The sequence below is a fragment of the Eumetopias jubatus genome, unplaced genomic scaffold, assembly GCF_037043125.1.
Source record: "Eumetopias jubatus isolate StellerSeaLion01/CBP00866 unplaced genomic scaffold, mEumJub1_p1.0 scaffold_16, whole genome shotgun sequence".
Taxonomy (NCBI): Eukaryota; Metazoa; Chordata; class Mammalia; order Carnivora; family Otariidae; genus Eumetopias; species Eumetopias jubatus.
The window spans coordinates 58,208,797-58,235,748 of NW_028274822.1; the positions used below are offsets into that span (position 1 = coordinate 58,208,797).

General features: G+C 41.5%; 1 protein-coding gene across 1 annotated transcript in view; it reads left to right on the plus strand.

Annotated features, from left to right (window-relative positions):
* The window catches only part of PTPRM (protein tyrosine phosphatase receptor type M), an 824,025-nt gene that overhangs the window by 668,326 nt on the left and 128,747 nt on the right, over positions 1 to 26,952 (plus strand). The window contains exon 17 of the mRNA XM_028123955.2: positions 2,601 to 2,788. Within this exon, the coding sequence (XP_027979756.1) occupies positions 2,601 to 2,788 (188 nt within the window). The remainder of the gene's footprint in view (positions 1 to 2,600; positions 2,789 to 26,952) is intronic.

Below are 26,952 nucleotides of genomic sequence, written 5' to 3' on the forward strand. Positions count from 1 at the left end.
AGAAACATAGCATTCATTTCAATTCTAGATTTTTCAGCTTGTTTGTTGAGAATTGAAGATAGTCTGTGAGAGAATATAGGTAGAATTAATTCGCAGTTCTCCAAAAACCATCAGAACTGTTAGTGAGAAGCTTTGTTTCTGATTTCCTCCTAGGCATAATTTTTAATTGAAAAAATTGTTGGTAATTTTTAAACCAATATAGGAAATCAATGTCAAATGATATATTTTATCAGTAATTATTCTTTTTAAGTCAGAGCAAACTGATTAACCACTAATTTTGATGGCATCAAGAATTTCTAATAGTGTGGGTGACCCAGTTTCATACCACAGATGGCACGAGAAGCCTTCTATTCCCTCTTTGATATCTATGTACTCGATAATAGCTCTCCTTTCTTAGATAGCCTCGGTAGTGTTTAAATGCTTTAAGATGGGTCCTTCACACTAGTAATGAGGTGGAGATCATAATGCAGCGGGGCGTGATCAGTACGGTGGTCACAGTGCTGGCCACTCTGGGAATTAAACCTTCCAAGAACGCCTAGCCCTAGGACCAGAGCCCTACCAGGCTGCGGTGTCTCCACAAGAAAGGCCCAGATGATTCATTTAGGGGAAGTTTAGAAGGTCAGTCCACAATGGAGGGCATTTAATTACATTCATCCCAAAAGGTACAAAATGGAGAGAATGAGAGAGGCACAGGGGGGAAACTAATTAATGTTCCATTTATTTTAATATAAAGAACAGAACTTCCTGCTGGAGTAGCTAAAAGCTCCATAGAGTCTGTCCTTCAGCAGGGATCCTGTATCCCACTTTATGAGCTTGGCAGTTGCCAGCAAGCAAATCTGATATGAAAATGTCCCGGTTTATTTGTGACTGTTCTAATAGAATGGGAACATCTGAATTGCTAATTTCAAAGCAAATCCAAATGAAAACCAAAATCATGAAATCTACGTACCACTCCTTTTTATTTTGTCTTTGTGTCTTTAGCCACCTTGTAGTGATCCAGGTGCCATTTCAGCAACAGCAACATAGCTACACACTTGTGTACCACCTTCCATACCATGCATCCCCAGGTGCTTTGCAATGCAGATAGAACTAAGGTTTGAAAACCAGGCCCAGCCAACTGAGTGCCCTTGAATGAAATTTCCTCTGGAGCTGAATCTCTCAGTTAAAAAAAAAAAAGAATACCCATAGCTGAATTCCCTATTGATAAACAATCTGGTCATTTTTTTTTTTAAATGAACATATCCTTTTGTATATATGTTTTAATTCATTATACCTGAAATCAATTTTGATTTAGCATTCTCATTTTAAGTGAAGTTAGCATTACATTTTATGAGACATATCCTCAATCACAAAACAGCTAAAGGGATTCAGCATTATAATGAGCTAACCTGTAGTACGTGGAACTCTTAATCTAATAACACCTTCCTGCATCAGACATTTTTTAATAGCTACAATTTCTGCAGTTCATTAATCTAATGTACTAGGAGTCTTCCATTAAAATACAGCCTCTTTAGGCTTATTTGACCAAATTTTGACATTAGTTTTATAGTACAATTTGGTTGACGTGTTCAAGAAATTTAAATGAGAAAATGTGTCGAATACAAATAAGACTTATTTAGTCATTACTTAGTTCATGGGGGATGAAAAGCAATTATGATACTATTTTAACCTCCTTTTTGTTTTTGAGTGCTTAAATAGCGCACCCCCATCCTAAGGCGATAGGAGGATTGAGGCTTTGACCTCTGATCACCTACAGATAGAAAACTTAACTATAAAAGTAAAGCACAGAATAAAAACTACCTGTAATTATTCACACAGTACTATTGCTTATGCCCTGTTTCCTTTTTCTCCTCCTCTTTTTCTCCTGATATGTACCTTCTTAAAAGTGCCAATAAATGGTAAGTTCCCCCATCCGCCCATGGAAAGGTGTGGAGGGAATGGGAGTGTGTGTCTTATCTGTAGATTCTGACAAAGCCAGCTGGTTCTGCTGTGTGTCAGCCTGCATGTAAGCTCTCGTAGAACATTCCATGTGTCATGTGCTGGTCCACAACCTTCTGTCAAGCTTTCTGACACTGGAGCATGCAAGTGACTCCTCATCCATTTTCTGATTCCACTGTCTTCGGATTTCATGTGTCAAGTCCGCATTTCCGTTGCTAGCTTTATAAGCCAACCCATTTTGTCCACTTTTATTTTGCTCACAGAACATTTGTACGGAGTTTATTTACTTCATCATACAAGCTAGTTAACAACTCTTCGGAAGAAGACAAGGCTGGTTTTGTGCCAGGCCTTGGTGAAGTTTCAGACCGAAACTTCTATAAACTTGAGCGCCCAAAGGCTAAAGGGTTCCTACCAACTAGCTTTGTAAAAGCAATATATCGTTTGGACTGCTTTGTAAAAACAACGATTTCTGCCTCATTCCTATCAGTATTGCCAACCCCATTTAAATTTCTAAACATCTAACTTCTTTTTCGCTGAGCCACTGTGGGGGTTGTTGGAGCCGTAGGTGGAGGGGGTGTCAGCAGCAGCTTCTGAGCATCTTCAGGGACCCCCACGTAGCCCACTCGTCCTCCCTCATGCCCGCCATGGCCTTCTTTTCCTAGACGAAAGCCACACGATGGCCAGCGACACCAGCAGCTTGGTGCAGTCACACACTTACAAGAAGCGGGAGCCGGCCGACGTGCCCTACCAGACCGGGCAGCTTCACCCCGCCATCCGGGTGGCCGACCTGCTCCAGCATATTACGCAGATGAAGTGTGCCGAGGGCTACGGCTTCAAGGAGGAATACGAGGTGAGCACGAGCACCTTCCTGGGCGCCATGCCCGGGACTGGGCTCCCAACTCCTGCAGCCAGCCGGCAGGACCCCAGGGATGCTGCCAGAAAGAGACCTATTTCCGTCTGGCTGTGAGACTCCTTTCTGGAAAGGTAACGTATATAAAATGGAAAAAGGAGGACCACTTCACCGTTTCCGTTCGTCCTCATAAATATGCCATGAAACAGAGGCCAAGCACGCTCTTTCCCCATTCATGATTACGCTTCTTGGCTTCTTCTATAATTAAGTCTGATGTTAGATCCTAATAATGTTGTGGTAGTTATCCAGGAAGAAACTGTCCACTTAAAACAATTATAGACCAACCAGTGATGTCATGTGGTGATTAGGCCCCAGGAAGGGAGGCTGGCTAGTGTCACGGCCATGACAGCCGCTGTCCTGCCGGCCCAGAGCGCGTGGCTGTCCTGGGATCTAGTGCGGGCAGCTTCCGGGGACATTTGCAGGCACAGTGATGTTCTCTCACCTTCTCTAAAATGTAGGCCTCACCTTACCACCTCAGTCCCTAGCTGATTCTGTTGGAAAGTCGTTCAAGAACCAGAGAGAATTAGCTGATTTGAAGAAGTAGGGTTCAGAGAAGCATCCCATCACTTGAGTGTGTGTGCGTGCGGCTGAGGCCGGTGAGGGGGAGGAGGATAGCGGGGGTGGACCTCTCTTTTTACCTTATTAAATAGCATTAGTTCACACGCATTGGTGGAGGAAAAAGGAGCAACTTGCATACAGTACAAACAAGATCACATAGATAAGGAGTTTTGGCCATTTTAGAATGTGTCTGCGATACTACATCTCCCTAACCAGCTCACAGTTGGGAAACATTTTGTCTGGAATTAAGAGTATTTTAGAAATCAGTTCTACCACCTCTGTACCCCACAAGTTTCAAACTCTGCTGCTTTCCCCCCTCGGGGACACTGATGATACTTCATTTCATGCCCCAGATGCTGTGTTGTCTTGGGTTTAGCCCCACTTCTGAGCTCAATCGCCAGAGATTTCATTATAGCAGTCAGAGCTGAGCCCTGGCTGCTTTTAAGACTGGGTCTTTAGGCCAACGCGGACAAATGGACAGACACACACTCTCTGCTGACATGAGCATCCTCCTTAGCAACTTGGCAACATGAGCGTTGCCAGTGACCTGAGCTCAGAAGCCTGCTGTGCCAAGGAAACTGGACCTCGAGGGTTGGATTTCAGTCCAGGCAATATTTTCAGATAAAGTTCTGCATTTTAGCAACCCCAAAGTTCTTAGATCTACCTTTAACAATTTAGCTTGTTAGTCAGTGAAACTGACTGCCTTTGCGTGTTTCCTCGTGCACTTTTAAAGGCTAGCTTAGGAGTTAATAGGATTAAGAGTAAGACTTCCAAAAGCATTAATATCATATGAAAGACAAAATTAGGTTAGTGAAAAAATATAAGCCTAATGAATAGAGATGATGTCTTAGTTCTATCCCGTATTCTGAATGCACATATTACTCAAATGTTTATTAAAGATGTTAATGTCAAAGAGATTAGTTATAGGCTCAAATACAATTCATAAAATCACCTGAGTCCCATTTTTCATGGACTATATAAAAATACCTCAAGACTTCCTATAACACACTATAGATGAGGCATATTTGAAAAAATACAAAAAAAAAATCATTTCCCATTCATATCTCCTGAAGAACTATGACTTGTAAGTGCAAACTAGAACAGTTTATACTCATTTGAAGCAGTTTATAATTGATGATTTATTAAGGTTGTTATACTGAAATAAAATGTTATATTAATTAATTACATTTCAAGAAACTCTTTTTCTCATTCTAGCTATTCAGTGGGTCAGAGAGGACTGTAATATATACATGTATCAAATCATCACATTGCACAACTGAAACTGACACGATGTTATGTGTCAGTTACATCTCTATAAACTGGGTGGGGGGTATATACTTTTAAACACCAGAACCATTATCAATTTGTTGGGTTTTTTAAAGAGGGAAGAAGAAGAAAGGGAAAGAAATTAAAAATCACATACGCTAGAGAAGAAAGCAGGAACAAACAGGGAGGTGTTACAAGGGGACTTATGAAATGGAAGGTTCTGTAGGGGATAATCCTAGTACTCCACACACACCTCTGTGAACCATGCGGCTGAGTGTGCAGCCTTTCATTTAATCCACACTGGAAGTCAGGAGTGCCCTGGCTGCCTGGTGCAGTGTGAATCTCACTGTGGTTTGGGACACAGGCTCTGGGGCCAGACTGCCTGTATTCCAGCTCATCTCTGCATCTCTTTAGCTGTGTGACCTTGGGCAAGCTGTCTACCCTGTCTGGGCCTTGGTTTCTTCATCCATAAAATGGAATACCTATAGTGTCAACCTCAGAAACTTGTTGTGGGTATTATCTCATTTAGCATCATAAGTGCTAGAATTGAATCTGGCATTTAGTTGAAATGTTAACCAGTAAAAGAGAAAAATACTAAGTTATAATAAGATCCAAGAGAAAAGTTCACACCGTGTTCTTTACAGGGAGATTGTGTCATTTTGTGGTTTCAGTTCATCTCTGTCATTTCTTGTGTTCAGCACTCTGAGGATAGAATAAGCCAGTCACGCTATGGCTCAGTACATTTTTGTTTCCTCTAAAATACTCAGTGGTTTCCTTACCATGTATCATGTATCATCCAAAGTCCCCATTAAAAGGTAGCTTAAATGAGTAGGTAGGTTTGATTCTGTGGACAAAGCATTTGAGAAAATAAGTATTTCAAAATAGATGCTGTCACCTTTTATTGCTAAAAGAATATTTTCATATCTAAATTAGGAAAGTCCTAGGGAATGGTGTGACTATAGACCACCAAATACTGTTTATTTTTTTTAAAAAGTTCTAGGGTGTCTTTGGCAACAAAAGATGGAGGAGAGGTGGTTAATTTAACAAGTTGCTGTGCTCGTTAATTCGCCAGCGTATGTTAAGCAGGTGCTGTGAATCTGGCACTGCTGGGTGCTGGGGACATGGAGAACTTCCTGCCCTGCCCTCAGCCTCCGGAAGCTCACGCCACTGGAGGAAGCAGCATACAGGGACTACAGCAGGTCCATTTAAACCCCACAAGTGAGATTCGCAGCTGTCCTTTCAAGGCCCCTGGGGGCACGTTGGCTAGTCTGGGGTACCAGACTAAGCGAGGATGACTCTTTCTTGAAAAAAGTGAGTGGGAGTTGGCCAGGAAATGGAAGAGGGCAGATTCTAGGCAGACACAAAAGCTAGAGAATGAGGTGTACTCCGAAATGGCGGTAGTGCTGTGTGCCCGATCCTAGGAAGGGCTGGGGGTCACGGGTAGTTAGGCTCTGATCACAAAGCATCCCAACAAGAAGCTTGAACGCCACTCTGGAAGCCGTGGGAGCTGAAGAAAGACTCAGATGAGTCTCTCCTGTATTTGGATGGAGACTCATTCCTGCACTATTTAGCACAACCTAGTTGTTAAACATTATTTGTATGAGGCACACAGAAATTGCTTGAAAGATAATCAGCAAAGTACAGGGGAGGGGGAAACTATTCACTGAAAAGTGTAATATGAACTACACTGCTCCATTCCCGTTCAAAAAAAAAAAAAAAATCTGTGGAACGCTTGGCTTCAGGATTCACTGAAACAATGAATGATGTTATATCTCTGAGAATAAAATGTCAAGAAAGTCTCCAGTTGCTGCTGTGACTCGCCAAAATGAATCGCTTGGTCTTTCTGGTTTTCTTCAATCCATGTGTATTAGGGAAAACCAGCCCCAGTAGTGACTTTCTCTCTGTTGACACTGTTTCAACCCGTCTGTCTATCTTTTCCAAGACAGAAATGTCTGAAAATTGTCCTAAGCACTGGAAGGATTCATGACCGTTCAAGTAGCCGCCAGAAGTGTGTCCAAACCAAAGGGAAAACATGTGGTGGGGACGAGGCTGAGCAGCACTGAGTGCAAATTTTATATTTGATTTTGTTCTAACAAGATCGTCATATGGCATATCTCACCAGGGAAATGCAGTAATTTGATTCAAAAGAAACTCAGACATGAATCACAATAAAAAAGTAAACATGCTGAATTGAACAGAAAATGGCAGGTTGTCATCAGAGAGTGAATCAGGGATCTCAGGAGAAAGACGGAGCAGAAAGGGCAAGTTTGTTTACGTTGCTACAGAAGAGGAGCTGGTTCTTTCTCCCAAGGAGCAAAGAGCAGTCTGTGCTAACCCCTTGGGGAACATCTGTGGGTTTATCAAAAATGGGAGGAAAAAAAGATAGCTACGCAGGAGGAACACGAGGTAGGACTGAGCCATCCTTCCCCCCCCACCCCCCCCCGACCCCCTGCTGCAGACTTGGGCCTTTGTCCCGTGGAGTCACAGTAACTCTCCTGCTCCTCCCTGAACTGACAGGCCCCATTCTAGACACGGGTGTCCTGTGCCCTGTCACTTGTCACTGCCCCAGGGAGCCTCAGAGGGGACCCTGCGGGGTTGGAGAGCAAATCTCTCCCCCTCTGGGGTCCCCAGAAGGCCTTCTCTCGTTCTCTATTTTATGAGTGATTCGAAGTCCCTTTGGGGATCCAAGTAGAAAAGACATTAATCTTAATGTAGGACCACAGTTGCTTAATTCTGAAAGAACACATTTTACTATCACTGTAAAATGAAGAGAAAGGAAGGACAGCACTTTAAAACTACTCCCAGTTAGGGCATCCCGAAAAACACAGATGGCACTGTTTCATTAGCTAATGGTATTGCTCTGGGCCACAAAAATTTATTTTCCAATTACTGGAGCTAAAACTTGTAAACCTAAGTAACGCTTTGCAGCCTGCTCTTGGAAAAAAAAATGAGTGTATACATATATATCTAAATATATTTAGGAAAGTATTCTTCTCATCCCACTTACTTTTCTCCTGTATATTTCTCAAGGGTATAAGCACTGGTGATTGATTTTATAATTGAACATGGAGACTGTTTTTCGACTCAATTGAAACTGGGAAATTGAAGATGTTATCCCAAAATCTTCAGGCTTAAGTACAACCTATGCATTTTTCTGAACCCTGGATTGTCTTTAAAACATGTCTATCTCCTGGTAGCCCTTGTAAGTCTTTTAAAAATGTATGGATTAGATATTTTCCCTTCTTAACAAAATAACCGATTTTGTTAAATGGAGCACAATTGTAACATTTGGCGCTTTTGTTCATATTTGACCAAGTTGTAGCAAGTGAAGAAGGAATTATTATTAAGACATCTCAGTTGCCCTTCAACATCTGTTTTTTGCTTACTTGCCTCCCACCTCAGGGAAGCCAACGAAACGTTAAAGAAACCCGCCTCCACTCTGTGGACCTTGCAGGTACAATTCCTTATTCAGGTACAGATGCCTTTGGACAGGACAGGCCAGGGAAGACAGATGTGGATCCTTAGAGGGGACAGCCCCAGAGCCTGGGAGGACAGCCCTCCCTGGGGCTGCCTGCCTCCCCGCTGCTGGAGTCTAGCTGACAGAGGGAGAACTGTACATACTTCTCAAAAAGTTTTCAGAACAGTGCACTCCCTGAAAACAGAGGGAGAGGCAGGCAGAATAAAAGGTACTTTGTGTTACTTAGCTGATAGAACCATTGCCTGACACAGCTGGTTCCACGCTTCTGCACGCAGTCCAGTCCGGGGTGCAGGCAGCCCCTTCCTGCTCACCTCAAGCCCACACACTTTTCAGATGTGCTTTTCAGTTCCCATTTCATATTCTGAGGCACCAGCTGAGTCAATCAATTGCCACAATCAGTGCAGGTTATTTTCTGTTCCACAGGATACAAAACAAACAAAGCAAAACCATTGAAAGCTTAAGGATGCGGAGCTAGAGGGAGCATTGGCAGGCGCTGTAAATGCGTTAAGAATCACAACAGCTGTGCCTCCAGTAGCTGTAGCAGCCAAGTGAGGTTTGACATGTTTTTTCCTTTAATTATTATGGTGATGCAGAGCTGGTCCATGAGAAAATGATAACAACTTCTATCTGAAATTTTGAAGTTGCTCAAGCTATTTGGGGCAAGTCAAGCGCATGTGTTTATAGATACTTTCTTGGTAGATAAAAGTTTCTGTATGCTTTTAAATAATGCAGTAGAAAGAGTTGGTTTTACGATGAGTCCTTGGGTTTTTTTCTAAACTGCAAATATAAAAATTATCTGTTCTATTTTATTAGCATGCTCCATGTTGTCGTGCTTGCTTTCAGGACCTCTTATGTGTTAGCTGGTTTTTTAATTCAGTTGTCTCTTGCCCATGCCCCTGATGATATCACGTACAAGCTCAAACTTAAGAAAATTTGGTTAGAAATTGTTGTTTCCTACAACAGTGTGTCTTCCCTTTGATGAGAGTTGATGGCCACAGACATTTACCAGCTTGTTTCAAGCACCTCTGGCCAACTGTCTGGTTTCCATTTGGAAGCTGGTGGTTAGAATTTTCTACCTTGGGAGAAGTTGAGTACTTTTCCCACTTGTTAACATGCTTTTAGTGTCAGATGCCATGAGTCACAGGACCCGGCCCAGAAGGGACTGCAAATGTGCCTGCGTCCTAGCTCTCATTGACCTCATGGGTGTTTGGGATCAGTCGGATGGTGTCACCACCCACTAACTTGGCCTAGCAAGCCTCAGCACAGCGGTCCTTGCCCCCTCCCTCGCCCTCACTGCCACATCAGCCGCCTACAAGTCCTGAATGCTCACCCTCCCCACCATTCTCAATTCCATCCCTTCCTCTCCAACCCCACTGCCTGGTCCTCGCGTCTTGCCTGAGCCATCGTGAGAGTACCCTAACTTACCTCTCCACACTCGTGTCCTCTCTTCCTTCTCCACTCTGCAGTCAGTTTTCTTTGTAAAATGTAGATGTTATCACGTGTGGTGCTCAAAACTCTGTGTGGATTCCTTCCAAGTCTGAGAAACTCCTTAGCATGATCTCCTCAGACCTCCATGACGTGATCTCAGCCTGTTCTTCAGGCTTGATTTTGAACTGCAGCCACTTTCTACCACGTGCCTTACGGTCATCTCTCTGCCCCAAGCACCTTCATGACTCTGGGCAACACTTCATGTTGTGGCCTCTGCCTAGACTGACTTCCAGCTCCCTCTTCATGGGCCTGATTCTGACAGACCCAACTCAGATGTTACCTCCTCTGGGAGCTCTCCTGGTTCTCGCGATCAGAAACAGTTTGGCCCTCCACTGTCTCATAGCTCTGCATTCGAGTAACATAATAGGCAGCATATCAATGGATAATACAGTGGGCAGTATCTTAACTGATAATATGCTAGGCTGTATATTAACTGGCTTATTCAATAGATATTTGACAAACACTGCTAAATAGAAGTTACTTTATATTTGCTAAATTGATTTCTGCGTAAACACACACACCCCTAGAAGGGAAGATGAAATTAAAGATGGATAGAACTATGACAAAATACACACAATGATATAAATCATCATACAGGATCGGGTGAGTTAGCAACAGCCAACCAGAAAAAACTGTGCTGACCACGTTGAACCTTACCAATAACCAATCACTTAAAACTGGTACTAATGGATGTGGGTCCAGCTGATCATTCTACCCACTGAATGCCAACCATGTGTTTAAAAATTTTAGGATAAATATTTATAATCCATGTTTGCCTTAAATTTCTTATTTAATTTCAACAGAAATAATGTAGAATTATTTAGGTGTGACTTTAACATGACCATTCCAAGAAGAGAAACTATACACAATTTGATAGCTCATCAAAGTAATTTGTGTTATCATGGACATATTTCAGCAGGGAGCAAAGTTTGGAGGAGCAGACTTTTCATAAAGTCTTAACTGGCTCTTAGAGTTTTGATCATGATGTTGATGGTACCTGCCTCTGTGTAATACCTCATGCGCTCAGCACTATACAGAGATGGGCACACACACAAACACGCACGCACACATGCACAGGGATCTTTCTAACCACAAAGCTAGCACATCATTATCATACCCATTTACAGACAAGGAAATGATGCCAAATTTAAGTAACTTCCCCAAGGCCATCCCTCCATCGAGTGGCAGGATTTATCCCATATCCATTGACTCTAAAGCCCATGTTCCTTCCATTGTGCCAGTCACTTCCTCACACAACACCACAGAGCTACAAACCTGTGGAAATTAACCTTGTGGTTTATTGATTTGACTTGTGATTTCATGGCAGGAGTGTTATTTTTCCTCTCTGTGGTTTTGTTTGCTTTGAAGCGTTCTGTCCTCTGGCAGAGGACCCATCCAGCCCTGGGGTCCCACTGACAGTGCCAACTCTGCCTTTCTGCATCTCGGCAGCAGCAGATGCTGCCCATTAATCTCGCTCAGTGCCCCAGCTCTGAGAGTGAGGTCTCTCCAACATTGCCTCTCTCTTGCTCTAGTTTTTCATTGTCAAGAAATACAGGAGACTCAGTCTGCGGATATCAGCCTGCCTGGCTCCTTGGACCCCCACAAGGACCAGTGATAAGCTAAAATCAAGGATAGCTCTGAAGAGTGTGGGTTCTATAAGCTGCTTCCCTGGATCATGACTGCCAAGCAACCCAGTAGAGGGAGGGAGGGAGGGAGGGAGGAAGGAAGGAAGGGAGGGAGGGAGAAAATGAACATGAGTTGTGTGTGAAAGCCTAAGGTTTTCTGAAAGACCCTTTCTGGAAGATGTTGAATCTCTTTTCAATGAGATGATACAACACAAGGATGACAGTGTTGTTAACTGGCTCTCTGCTCTCCAGGCAGAACCAAGATAACACCTTGAAGCTTTGACTGAATGATATAAAAAATAACTAGTTGAAAAGTCAATCATTTTTTCTCATCAGTAGTGCTATACAGTAGAAAGGACAATTGATTGGCAATCAGAAGACTTGGATCCCAAGCCGTTGACCTGTCAAGTCACTGAAGAGACTGCTGGACCCTCCAGCAAACCACTCACCTTCTCTGAAGAAACTCAATCAGTTGTGGAGACCAAGTGCTCACTGTATGCCTCTGACATCAGGGTAGTGCCATCCCTCAGGGATGCCGGACTTCCAGTTTGGTTGACAAATGCCCACGGATGGGATGTTTTCCAGTGTGTGATACTAACTGACTGCCTGAGCCACAGCCCAGTGGTCACTGTGTAGGTGCCATCACTCAGCATCCACGGGCAGCTCTCTGGCTCTGCCTTGCCAGTTGTGAGTTTATTCAGCATTTCTGAAGGAGGTGGTTGCCATCCCAATATGACCTTTCTAGCTTTTCCTCCCCTCTGTTCCGCCAACTCAACCCCTTCCCACTCTGACTTCTAAATCCCATCCCATTTCCAAAACACCAAGAACTCTGAATTGAGAGGATATGGTAAGAATGTTAGTACATTTTTATATCAAGCCCTTACCATGACTGAAATGTGTTTATGATCATAATTCCAATATGTTTTTTAACCCCCACTGTCCCAGTTTTTATGAATAATAAGGAAATATATGGATTAAATGTTTTGAACTACTTAATTTCGCATGTCATATTGTATCAATTCACATGATCGTTCCATGTATTATTCAGACCAAAATGATATTGAATCAGAGCCCATAATCTTTTTGACCTGCTCTATCACTGAAAAGAAAGAAAATGTGCTAAATTTTCCAATTTTTTCTTTTGCACCTTTTGAAATAAAAGTAGTTTTACATCCATGTTGGAATTTGCCTGTATTACTCAGTATCTTACACATTTAAAAAATTTCTAACTCCCTTTATCTTTTATTTTTGCCCTTTAGGAATACCTTTTATCTGTTTACTTTTGGGAAATTATACAAGAAATACTGAACAGTTATAATGTCTTCAGTGTTAATTACAAATATACAGCATATGTTTTTATATTTATTGTATTTATGTGCTTTAGGTAATTATGCATTTGAATTCTTTGCCAGTTTTATGGCCAAAGTATTTCACTTGGCTGATTACTACATGTATTTTAAGCCTATTTCTTGAAACATGAAGAGAATATACTATAAATCCAATTAACATAATTTATCTGCCTGGAGAATGCTTGTTTTTATTTTTTCTCTTTTAATGATGAAAAACAGTTGTAGGATAGAGAGTAACAAAATATGATTTTAAAGGTTTCCAAGTCCCGATTTTATTGTCGTTTTCCTTTAAAAGCAACATGAGGGCACCTGGGTGGCTCAGCTGATTGAGCATCCAACTCTTCATTGGACTCAGGTCATGATCTCGGGGTCCTGGGATCAAGCCCCACGTGGGGCTCCTCCCTCAGCAGGGAGTCTGCTTGAGGATTCTCTCTCTCTCTCCCCCTCTATCCCTGCCCCCATGCATTCTCTCTCTTTCTCTAAAATAAATCTTAAATAAATAAATAAATGCAACACATAATTTTTGAAAGAAATTTGGAAATTTTAAGAAAAGTATAAAGAAAAAAAGAAAAGAAAAATCACCCATAAACCCACTATCAATTTTCAGTACGTATCAGTACATCCAATATTTTAATGCATTGAAATAATTATATAGTTTCATACCGTGTTTTTGCACTTAATATTGTATCACAAATGTTTCCTACGGCTTTGTCTTGAACAGTGCTATGAATAATTCTTTGGATTTATCTCCATTGTTTTCTATGGATAGATTTCAAGAGATGGAATCACTGGTTCAAAGTATATAAGGTGCTTAAGGTTCTTCATGCACATTGACAACTTGCTTTCCAAAAAGGTTGTACCAATTCACACTCATCATGAGCAGTCTCCATGAGAATGCTTATTTCAACACACCGCACTACAATGACCAATAGTCAGTTTTTATTTTTAGCCCTTGCCAGTTTGACAGGTGACAAAAGAGTTTGACAGAAAAAAAAACACTAGGGTGTTAAGGTCTCTTACTGACTTGTATGCATTCTTTGATGGCCTACCTTATTCTCCTTTAGAAATGTGTTGGCAGTCTTTAGGCTTTGTGCTTCCCTAATCCACAAATCAACTTGTCCTTGGAAAATGTGGACATTTTATACGGGGGGCCTCGGTGGCTCAGTCGTTAAGCATATCTGCCTTTGGCTCAGGTCATGATCCTGGAGTCCTGGGATCCAGCCCCACATCGGGCTCCCTGCTCAGCGGGAAGCCTGCTTCTCCCTCTCCCACTCCCCCGCTTGTGTTCCCTCTCTCGCTGTGTCTCTCTCTGTCAAATAAATAAATAAAGTCTTTAAGAAACAAATGTGGACATTTTATACAGTCAGCTTCAAGAAAAACTGCGTAATTTATTTTGGAACTGTATGGGATCCATTTATCAATCTTGGGAGAATTGACCTCTTGGCAATATTAGATTTTCCTGTTTGTTAATATGGTTTATGTCTCCATTTATTTGGATCTTCCTTTATAATTTTTAGTAAAGTTTCAATAAGTTCTCTGTAAAATCTTGTACATCTTTTAGCTATGTGTACTTTTTTTGTCATGGCAATAGCATCTTTTAAAGTTAGATTTTCGTGGGGCACGTGGGTGGCGCAATTGGTCCACTATCCAATCTTGGTTTTGCCTCATGTTGTGATCTCAGGTCGCGATCCCCGGGTGGTGATCTCGGGGTCATGAGATCAAGCCCCGCATCAGGCTCCTCGCTCGGCTTGCAGTCTGCTTAATATTCTCTCTCCCTCTCCCTCTACCCACCCCCACTTGCTCTCTCTTTCTCTCACTATGTCTCTAAAATAAGTAAAAATAAATCTTAAAAAAAAAATAAAGTGGGTAACCTGGGTGGCTCAGTGGGTTAAGTGTCTGCCTTCTGCTCAGGTTTTGATCTCAGGGTCCTGGGATCGAGCCCCGCATTGGGCTCCCTGCTCAGCGGGGAGTCTGCTTCTCCCTCTGCCTCTCCCTCTGCCCCTGCTCGTTCTCTCTTTTTCACTCTCTGTCAAATAAATAAACAAGATCTTTAAAAATTAGTTACGTTTTCTTTTTATTGCAAGTATACAAAATACATGTGTAAGTATATAGAGGGGGGTGTGTGTACATACATTTATGTGCACACACACATGCTGTTGCCTTTTGTGTATTGCTCCTGTGTCCAGAAACATTTTTCAGCTATCTTTATTTCAATTTGTCTGTAGATTATTCTAGAGTTTTCTGTGGAGAAATCACATCTACTCTCATTAATGACTATTTGTTTCTTTTTAATCCTTATACATCTTATCTATTTCTTATTTATAAAGCCGACTAGAACATTCAGTACAACATTGAATAAAGCTTAGGTTGGTAAGCATCATTGTCTTGGTCCTGATCTTAAGAGAAAATTCTTTTAATGATTAATAATTAGTTGGGATTAGGTTGAGGATGTTCCCTCCGTTCCTGGTTTATTGATATTATTTACCACGGATAGATACTGAATTTGATAGAATGTTCTTTCAGCATTTATTGTCATATAAAATAATTATTTGATTTCTTAATATGTTAGTGTGGTGAGTTCAGTCATATAATTAATATTCTAATATTGAACAAACTCTTCATTCCTGGAATAAACCTAACTTGGTCATGGTACATATTAAACATTGCTAAGTACTGTTCACTAATGATTTTTGCATCTATGTTCACGAGTGAGACTGGTCCCTTAATTATCCTTCTATTTCCCTTTTTTACATTTTAGAATGAAAAGTATATGTACTTTTTTAAATGAATGGGATAGCACTCTGGATTTTTTTTTTTTTGGTAAGATTTCAAATTACCTTTGAAAGTAGCCTGTGGAACTGACTAGATCTGGCAGTCTCCTCATGGTAAAATTTTTAATTACTAACTTTTCAGTAGTTATAGTAAATATTTTCATAGGAATTTGTGCATTTTGTCTTTGTTATGTAGAGGCATACATGTATTAATATTTTATTATCTTTCTAATTTGTCTGCACTCACGTTCCTTTTTTCTTTTTTCATTATTAATGTTGTTTATTTGCACCTTCTGTCTTTCTTGTTTCTTGAATATTCTTGCCAGAGGTTTGTTAGTTTTATTATTCGCCTTTTCAGAGAAATAACTTTTGGCTTTGTTGATCTTGAATATTGCATTTTTAAAGATTCCTTCTGTTATCACTCTTTATTAATTTCCTTCTACTTTCTTGAGTTTCTTTTCTTATTCTTAAGTGGGGCGCTAAACACATTAACTTTCACGCTTTCTTTTTTCTAATGTAAGCATTTAAAGCTCTTCATTTTTTCTCTAAGAGCTGAGTACTGTTATCATTGAATTTTGAGTGTTTAATTTTGTAATTTTCATCATTTCATCTTTGACTCATAAGTTATTTAGAGCATGTGAGTGTGTGAGTGTGTGTTTTATTTATCAGTGCATAGGAAGATTTTTTTGTTGCCTTCTTATTAGTGATTCCTAACTTAACTGCACTACGAGCAGAGGAAATTCATCGACATTTGTGGACACTATTTAGAGCCTTACACATGGTCGACTTTCTTAACTATTCTATGTATTTTTTTCTCTCTTTTTTTTTTTAGAATTCTTTTTTTTATGTTATGTTAATCGCCATACATTACATCATTAGTTTTTGATGTAGTTTTCCATGATTCATTATTTGCATATGACACCCAGTGCTCCATGCAGAACGTGCCCTCTTTAATACCCATCACCAGGCAAACCCATCCCCTCTGGAACCCTCAGTTTGTTTTTCAGAGTCCATCATCTCTCAATGTTCATCTCCCCCTCCGATTTCCCCCACTTCATTCCTCCCCTCCTGCTATCTTCTTCTTCTCTTTTTTTTTTAACATATACTATATTATTTATTTCAGAGCTACAGATCTGTGATTCAACAGTCTTGCACAATTCACAGCACTCACCATAGCACACACCCTCCCCAATGTCTATCACCCAGCCACCCCATCCCTCCCACCCCCCACCACTCCAGCAACCCTCAGTTTCTTTCCTGAGATTAAGAATTCCTCATATCGGTGAGGTCATATGATACATGTCTTTCTCTGATTGACTTATTTCGCTCAGCATAATACCCTCCAGTTCCAACCACGTCGTTGCAAAGGTAAAGATTTTATTCCTTTTGATGGCTGCATAATATTCCATTGTATATATATACCACTTCTTCTTTATCCATTCATCTATTGATGGACATCTTGGCTCTTTCCACAGTTTGGCTATTGTGGACATTGCTGCTGTAAACATCAGGGTGCACATACCACTTCGGATCCCTACATTTGTATCTTTGGGGTAAATACCCAGTAGTGCAATTGCTGGATCATATGGTAGCTATATTTTCAACTTTTTGAGGAACCTCTGTACTGTTTTCCAGAGTGGCTGCACCAGCTTGCATTCCCACCAACAGCGTAGGAGGGTTCCCCTTTCTCCGCATCCCCGCCAACATCTGTTGTTGCCTAACTTGTTAATTTTAGCCATTCTGAGTGGTGTGAGGTGATATCTCATTGAGGTTTTGATTTGGATTTCCCTGATATTGAGTGATATTGAGCACTTTTTCATGTATCTGTTGACCATTTGGATGTCTTCCTTGGAAAAAGGTCTGTTCATGTCTTCTGCCCATTTCTTGATTGGATCGTTTGTTGGTTGGGTGTTGAGTTTGATAAGTTCTTTATAGATTTTGGATACTAGCCCTTTGTCTGATATGTCATTTGCAAATATCTTCTCCCATTCTGTCGGTTGTCTTTCCATTTTCTTGACTATTTCTTTTGCTGTGCAAAAGCTTTTCATTTTGAGGAAGTCCCAGTAATTCATTTTTGCCCTTGCTTCCCTTACCTTTGGCGATGTTTCTAGGAAGAAGTTGCTGTGGCTGAGGTCGAAGAGGTTGCTGCTTGTGTTCTCCTTTAGGATTTTGATGGACTCCTGTCTCACGTTTAGGTCTTTCAACCATTTTGAGTCTATTTTTGTGTGTGGTGGAAGGAAATGGTCCAGTTTCATTCTTCTGCATGTGGCTGTCCAATTTTCCCAACACCATTTGTTGAAGAGACTGTCTTTTGTCCATTGGACATTCTTTCCTGCTTTGTCGAAGATGAGTTGACCATAGAGTTGAGGGTCCATTTCTGGGCTCTCTATTCTGTTCCATTGATCTACGTGTCTGTTTTTGTGCCAGTACCATACTATCTTGATGATGACAGCTTTGAAATAGAGCTTGAAGTCCAGAATTATGATGCTGCCAGCTTTGCTTTTCTTTTTCAACATTCATCTAGCTTTTCTGGTTCCATACAAATTTTAGGATTATTTGTTCCATTTCTTTGAAAAAAGTGGATGGTATTTAGCTGGGGATTGCATTGAATGTGTAGATTGCTGTAGGCAGCATTGACATCTTCACAATATTTGTTCTTCCAATCCCTGAGCATGGAACGTTTTTCCATTTCTTTGTGTCTTCCTCAATTTCTTTCAGGAGTATTTTATAGTTTTCTGAGTACATATTCTTTGCCTGTTTGGTTAGATTTATTCCTAGGTATCTTGTGGTTTTGGATGCAACTGTAAATGGGATCGACTGCTTAATTTCTCTTTCTTCTGTCTTGTTGTTGGTGTATAGGAATGCCACTGATTTCTGTGCATTGATTTTATATCCTGCCACTTTACTGAATTCCTGTATGAGTTCTAGCAGTTTTGGGATGGAGTCTTTTGGGTTTTCCACATAAAGTATCATATCATCTGCAAAGAGTGAGAGTTTGACTTCTTCTTTGCCGATTTGGATGCCTTTGATTTCTTTTGTTGTCTGATTGCTGTGGCTAGGACTTCTAATGCTATGTTGAATAGCAGTGGTGATAGTGGACATCCCTGCCATGTTCCTGACCTTAGGGGGAAAGCTCTCAGTTTTTCCCCATTGAGAATGATATTCGCTGTAGGTTTTTCATAGATGGCTTTTATGATATTGAGGTATGTACCCTCTATCCCTATACTCTGAAGAGTTTTGATCAAGAAAGGATGCTGTACTTTGTCAAATGCTTTTTCTGCATACATTGAGAGGAACATATGGTTCTTGTTCTTTCTTTTATTAATGTATTGTATCACATTGATTGATTTGTGAATGTTGAACCAACCTTGCAGCCCAGGGATAAATCCCACTTGGTCGTGGTAAATAATCCTTTTAATGTACTGTTGGATCCTACTGGCTAGTATTTTGGTGAGAATTTTTGCGTCCATGTTCATTGAGGATATTGGTCTGTAATTCTCCTTTTTGATGGGGTCTTTGTCTGGTTTGGGGATCAAAGTAATGGTGGCCTCATAAAGTGAGTTTGGAAGTTTTCCTTCCATTTCTATTTTTTGGAACGGTTTCAGAAGAATAGGTATTAATTCTTTATAAATGTTTGGTAGAATTCCCCTGGGAAGCCTTCTGGCCCTGGGCTTTTGTTTGTTGGGAGATTTTTGATGACTGCTTCAATTTCCTTAGTGGTTATAGGTCTGTTCAGGTTTTCCCTTTCTTCCTGGTTCAGTTTTGGTAGTTGATCCATCTCTAGGAATGCATCCATTTCTTCCAGATTATCTATTTTGCTGGCATAGAGTTGCTCATAATATGTTCTTATAATTGTTTGTTATTTCTTTGGTGTTGGTTGTGATCTCTCCTCTTTCATTCATGATTTTGTTGATTTGGGTCCTTTCTCTTTTCTTTTTGATAAGTCTGGCCAGGGGTTTATCAATCTTGTTAATTCTTTCAAAGAACCAGCTCCTAGTTTTGTTGATCTGTCCTACTGTTCTATTGGTTTCTATTTCATTGATTTCTGCTCTGATCTTTATTATTTCTCTTCTCCTGCTGGGTTTAGGCTTTATTTGCTGGTCTTTCTCTAGCTCCTTTAGGTGTAGGGTTAGGTCGTGTATTTGAGACGTTTCTTGTTTCTTGAGAAAGGCTTGTATTGCTATATACTTTCCTCTTAGGACTGCCTTTGCTGTATCCGAAAGATTTTGAACAGTTGTGTTTTCATTTTCATTTGTCTCCATGAATTTTTTAAATTCTTTAATTTCGTGGTTGACCCATTCATTCTTTAGTAGGATGCTCTTTAGCTTTCCATGTATTTGAGTTCTTTCCGACTTTCCTCTTGTGATTGAGTTCTAGTTTCGAAGCACTGTGGTCTGAAAATATGCAGGGAATGATCCCAATCTTTTGGTACCGGTTGAGACCTGATTTGTGACCTAGGATGTGATCTATTTTGGAGAATGTTCCATGGGCATTAGAGTAGAATGTGTATTCTTTTGCTTTGGGATGGAATGTTCTGAATACATCTGTGAAGTCCATTTGGTCCCGTGTGTCATTTAAGGTCTTTATTTCCTTGTTGATCTTTTGCTTAGATGATCTGTCCATTTCAGTGAGGGGGGTGTTAAAGTCCCCCACTATTATTGTATTGTTGTCCATGTGTTTCTTTGCTTTTGTTATTAATTGGCTGCTCCCATGTTAGGGGCATAGATATTTACAATTGTTAGATCTTCTTGTTGGATAGACCCTTTAAGTAGGATAGAGTGTCCTTCCTCATCTCTTATTACGGTCTTTGGTTTAAAATCTAATTTTTCTGATAAAAGGATTGCCCCCCCCCAGCTTTCTTTTGGTGTCCATGAGCATGGTAAATGGTTTTCCCCCCCTTCACTTTCAATCTGGGGATGTGTTTGGGTCTAAAATGAGTCTCTTGCAGACAGCATATCGATGGGGCTTGTTTTTTTATGCAATCTGATAGCCCCTGTCTTTTGTTTGGGGCACTTAGCCCATTTACATTCAGGGTAACTATTGAAAGATATGAATTTAGTGCCATTGTATTGCCTGTAAGGTGACTGTTACTGTATATTGTCTGTGTTCCTCTCTGGTCTATGTTGCTTTTAGTCTCTCTCTTTGCTTAGAGGACCCCTTTCAATATTTCTTGTAGGGCTGGTTTTGTGTTTGCAAATTCCTTTAGTTTTTGTTTGTCCCAGAAGCTTTTTATCTCTCCTATTTTCAATGACAGCCTAGCTGGATATAGTATTCTTGGCTGCATATTTTTCTCGTTTAGTGCTCTGAATATATCATGCCAGTCCTTTCTGGCCTGCCAGGTCTCTGTGGATAGGTCTGTTGCCAATCTATTGTTTCTACCATTGTAGGATACAGATCTCTTGTCCCAAGCTGCTTTCAGGATTTTCTCTTTGTCTCTGAGACTTGTAAGTCTTACTATTAGATGTCAGGTCCAGGCTAAGTCATCTGCTCGCATTTGCTCTCAGGAGCTTTTGTTCCCTGCAAGCTTTCCGTACAGCTTTGGAGGTCGAGAGTGAAAATGGTGGCCTCCCAATCTCTGCCCCGGAGGAGCCAAGAACTCGGGGCCCCGCTCCTCAGTGAGCCCCCAGAGAAAAGCAGTCAGTCACTCCCATCTCCCCAGTCTCCGGCCGCACTCACCCGGCCTGTGACTGAGCATTTCTATCTCTGGCACATGACCCCGTGTGGAGTGTCCAAACCCAGCAGATCCCTGCAGTGTACAGGGATCTTCCTCCCGGGGGATGAAGGGGGATCTCTCTGGATCTGCCGCTTGTTGGGTGGCTGCTGGAGGAGCAATGGCCCGACTGTGCCAGAGATCACGGTTTATGGCAACCCCGAGCTGAGAGCCCACTCCTCGGCTCCATCTCTGCGGCCTGCTTCCCCGCTCTGATACCTGGGAGCTCTGCCGCACTCAGGCACCCCCAGTCTTCCTGTGACCCTGAGGGTCCTGAGACCACACTGGTTCCGCAAGGGTTCCACCCCCTGCTTAGCCACTGGAGCAACGTCCCTCAGTGGAGCCAACTTCTAAAAGTTCTGATTTTGTGCTACGCAGCTCTATCACTTGCCAGAAGTGGCTGATGGAGACCCCCTCCCCCACCATGTATCCTCCCGAATATTGCCTCAGATTCACTTCTCCGCACGTCCTACCTTCTAGAAAGTGGTCGCTTTTCTGTTCAGAGTGTTGCTGCTATTCTTTTCTTTGATCTCCTGTTGAATTTGTAGGTGTTCAGAATGGTTTGATCCCTATTCAGCTGAATTCCTGGGACCAGAAGAAATCCAGGTCTCCTGCTCCTCTGCCATCTTCCTATTCTGTGTATTTTAACAACGGTGTTGAGTGCAGTGTTCTCTATAGTCTTTAGGTCAAGCTTTTTTAAAAAATTTTTGCTGTTCAGAGTTTCTGTATACTTAACTAGCTTTTTGTCTATTTCATCCAACAGTTACCAAAAGAGACATGTTAAAAGAGGTCATATATTTTGCATCTAGGTTATCAGGGAAAAACAAGTGTAGGATTGTCATCTCTTCCAAGTGAATTGAACATTAGATGCTATTGTCTTCCATAATAGTTTTCTTAGAGTTTATTTTGCCCTAATTTCAATATAAGTATGCCAGTTTCCTTGTAATTAGTATTTTCCTAAACCTCTGTATTTTAGTTGTCACTCTTATAGATAACAAATAGCTGGATTTTATTCTTTCAATTAAAGTCTTACACTTTTCCCTTTAAACTCTGCTAATTTACCACTTAGTACAGCTCTAATTTGTTGTGAGTACTGATATATATGTGAATTCAATCCCATCACCTTATTTTGTGAGTTACGTTTGTTCCAATTTTTCTTCTTTCCTCCATCCACTTTTTTTTGCCTATTTTTAATTAATTGTATTTTTATGTAGCATTCTGTTTTTCCCTCTACTAATTTGGAAATTGTGTGCTCTCTTTTGTTTCACCAGTCACTGTAGAAATTTTAGGGTGCTCATTTAAGTTTTAAAATCTAGGATTAATTTAATTGCTTAACCTTATCCTCATAGATCTCTTCCTTCCCCTCTAAATGTCTCATGACAAGGAAATTCCTGACAACCAAGCTTGCCTGGGTAGCATCTACAAGGTAGTATTTCTTTAATTTGCTCATTCATGCATCAGCAGGTGTTTACTGAGGACCCTCAAAGCTAGGTCCTAGGATTAAAAAGGTGAATAAATCTTGGTTTCTGTCCTTAAGACAATCCCTTTTTGTTTTCTCCTCTATGAGTACCTAGGAACCTACCCAAGGCTGTAGAACTTTCTTATATCCTAAAATCATTTTTTCAGCCAGGTCGTCACATAGTTCCAATGGTTGTAGGGTTGCAACATTGCATGTAACAATGTTGGTCTTGCCTCCCTTGCAACCTGGGCCTCTGTTCTCCTTTGCTATTAGTTACTGATGACAGTTGTCACACTAGGCCACCATCATATATTTCTTCCTTCCATTATTGGAAATGCTTTCTGCAGGAGCCAGTCGCTGCATTTCTGTCATCTGAGAACAGACCCCTGACCTCTTTGCCTTCTGGTTTTGCTCCTTGCCTTTCCACATAGGACGTACGTGTGAAAGGGAGTGAACACGCCTAATTTTCCTTTATCACATGGATCTTTCCAGTCTTGACCATTTGTGTGAACACCTTGCCAGCTCAGTTTTCCTCTCTGGTTGCAAGGGTTTTGAAAAATGGGATTATATGTTCCACTCCATGTGCTCAGTCCCCTCTTCTCTTAGGCCGCCCGGGGCTCATCATTCACCTTCCTCTTTCTCCGCACTGCCCCACAGCCTGGACTGTAGCCAGGCCCACAGTGCAGCTCCCTTTCCTCCACGGCTTTCTTCCACTACTTCGGTTCTTGTCTAAAAGCTCTCATTTTCTAACAAGATCATCCCAGTGGAAACATCTCCCCCATGGTCAGAGGTTGGGGGCAATCAGGAGAGCTACAGTAGTCATAGCTGGTGTGTGTGGGTCTGTCATTCAATCTGTTTGTGGCTCAAGGATGCCTGTATTTAAAAACGAACCAACTTGTACTATAAGTCTGAGGAGCAGAAAGGAGGAGTAAATGGAGCTGGATAAATGATTTAAAATGAATGGAAAAGTACTGAAGAGCCCTGTATGGTTCGCCCATTTTCCTCCACCCTTCTGAAATTCCTCTGGATGCTCTGTTAGCATTCGATCCCATAATGTTTCTTTTCAGGACCCAGCACTTACATGGTGGGACAGCTGACTCGCTCCCAGTGTGCCTTCGACCATTGTCACTGGGCTCAGAGCGCCGGTGCCCCTGGTAGGTGGAGCTGGCTGCCATTGCTCACTGTCGCAGCCCCCTGCTTTGCTGGGGAGTAAATCTTTCATGGAGTCTTCGGTGGTTTATGCTTTGTGTATGGTCTTGATATCCAATTTCCTTGTCCAAACTTTTGTTTATAGCTTGGCACAGGTCTCATTAATATTATTGACCTCTTAACCATTTTAAAGAGCATAGGGTGGGTTGCAGAGCATGGAATTTGATCTATTTTGCACTAAATAAAAATTTTAAATTTATGTGTTTGAGTTCTAGCCATGATTACCTCATTGGTCAGATAACTTTAGTGTGTGTGTGTGTGCGCTTTTTTTTTATGCCAATATTTGACATCAGCATTCCCATAAAATAAGTAAATGATTCTTTATAATTGATTTTCCAGTGCTTTTCCCATGTGATTCTTTCCAATAGTTTTCCCTCCAAAATTGTTTGAGCTGTGGCTGTCATGATTCTTGGGAACTGGCAATTATGTCAAAACAATTTAATCAGGGCTTGAGCTGTGCTGGCATTGCTCTTGGAAGACCATTTTTCAGTATGACATTCCTCTAAGCATTTGTTAAATAATTAGACCTATAAGCACTTTTCCCACAAGGACCCTCAGAAGTACTGCTAGACATTCAGAGCCTAGGGGACAGAGTCTGTGTACCCTGTAAGCACCAGAACACCCTGTTAAGAAAAGTTAGAAAACTCAGAGCCAGGGTAGATAATAATCTAGAAGTTCTCTGTCCTTGGGAAACATCTCTGCAAGAACTTACATACATAATTAATCAAGGAAGAACTCATTGGGGTTTTGATTGACATCAGATGCCATTCCAGCATCAGCATCACGTGTTGAAGGCTCACTAGCAGAGTCTCCCCTTAATTGATGGGACACATGTGATTATCCTTCAGCCCACCGTGGTCGTGGAAAGCATGTTTCTTCTGCAGTCTGCAATTGGTAGATGCTTTAAGAAAGTGGCTGCATAAAAAATTAGTAGTAGATTTTAAAATGGTGATTAATGGTGATAATAAAAATCAAAGCATCCTCTTTCAGATACATCCATTTGATTTATGGGGAGGTTAATAATAGGACCGTAATGGATCCAAGAGTCTCTCATGTGTTCAGACCTTTGCAGGAAAGCAAATATGTAAGCAGGTAGGTAGAGAAATGGCTCTGATGTTTAGGCAAGGCCTGAATGGGGGCAGCCTGTCTTCAGATCTCAAGCCATCTCCCAGCATCCTCTGCTACTGCCTTGCATGAGGGCACACTCTGCTCTGGTTGTCCCTTCTGGCGCACCTCTCAAACCCTCCAGCTCCTCATTTAGCAAAGGAGATTAATGTCTCCCTCGCAGGACTGTCGTGAGAGTGGTGTTTTGTGTATACACTTCTGTGTATGCATAAATAGATGTTTTTACTGTGTTCCAAACTGGGTCTTTTCACTCTTTGGTCACTTTCAGAGCTACCTGGTCACCATCTCTAACTCAATTAGTTATTACACCATCACCAGGCTTCACTGTCTTGAATAATATTTCACCTACTGAAATATCATGTACTCCCTCGTGCTTAGCAACCTCCACTGTGTGAAGCGCTGGGTGGTTACAACCTCCCATCAGGGAGCTTTGCCCCACCTCTCCATATAGCCTTTTGTTGTGTAGTAAAAATCTTTCACTCAAGTCAGATCATCTCCTCCCTTTCCCTCACTGCCACAGCTCCGTCTTCATAGCTGGCATCTTCTTGGAGCCCATTTCTGTCCCCCACTCCCTTTCCATGTTCTTCTGGTTGGTTCTCCGAGGACCAGCTGGACCACGTCTGTGAAGCCTTCCCCCACCCACTCATCAAGTCCCCATGGATCTCTCCTTTCTCCAAACCTTTACCACACGTGAGGGTCCAGGCCATGTAATTCAGCCTCTGTTTTCTGCTCTGTCCCATTTGTCGTCTGTTTCATGAATGTCACAACTGAGCTGTAGCTTCCCCAAGGACAAGGCCTTCTCTTCTTTGGTGTGTCTGTGCAGTGTCCAGCACTCTGCATAGCAACTAGTAGGCACAGTGGTTGAATACTTAGGGCAAGGAACTCTTTACAGGACTGTCTTATGATATGTCAATGCAGGCCCGTGATGCTGAAATTTAGCAACCTAATCATTATAATTTTGTGGTTTTTATAATTATTAGAACCAGGTAGTGGTGGGCATCTTCATGGTGGTAAAACTAATCAACACTTTTACCATAATAGCAATAACATGACTTGGGCATCAGCCATGGGCCAGGCACCGGGCCCGCATTTCCTCACTTAGAGCCCCCCACACCCTCCTCACTATGGACATGGGGAATCCGCATACCTGTGTCGCAAAACTCATGAGAGGGGTAGAATTTGAACCCAGGACAGCTGACCCTAGGGGCCATGCCAGCTTCTGGCTACAGCAAAGAAGTATAGTCTCCTTCACCATCTCCCCCATATCCTGGACCTGTAAAACCTGAAGGGGTGGAGCAAATGAGACAGTTGGAAAAGGGATTCTGTGTGCACCAGATCCCCAGAATGCTTGGCAGCCTTCTATCAACTGTGAATGGCAGGTCACGATTTCCTAGAATATAAACAAATAGCAGAAATGTTAGAAATTAAGTGTATTGACTGCATGACTATTAAGGTGTTGATGTAAGAACTTTTATCTTGCAAACTGACCTTGCTTTATTTGTTCCATATATATACTTTTCACTTTATTTGAAAGTGTTGAAAGTCAGACTTGAGTGTAGACTTGCTCCAGTCAACAAAGGCCAAAGAGAGGGAGGTGGGCTCGTCCTTTGATGCTGGCCACCCAGGGGTGCCTGTCCCACCCAAAACACTGTAATGCTTTTTTACATGTGGTCAAGAAAAGGAACAGTGGAAAGGAGACATTGAAATTATTTGTCAATGTTCGATGTGTAGAAATAAACATATTTCAAAAGTCAGTCCCCCAGTTATACAAACTTTCAGAGTCTAATTAAAATCCTCCATGGTAAATGCGAAGCTGTAACTGATCAAGATTTGTAAAAGCTTGTTGCTTCGTGTGTGTGTCTGTGTGCATATGTGTTTGCGTGTTTAAAGTTCTTTTGGCATGGTGAACTGGAAAGTATGCCACTGATTATCACAGGTGTGCTGCTAGAAGAGCTGCAGCTTTTTAAATATTTTCTGTTTCTAGCACAGTAATTGCTTTTAAAGTATTCAAATAACAATGATTCAAATGGAAAAGCCAGTATATCTTGTGTGCTTATAACTTTGCA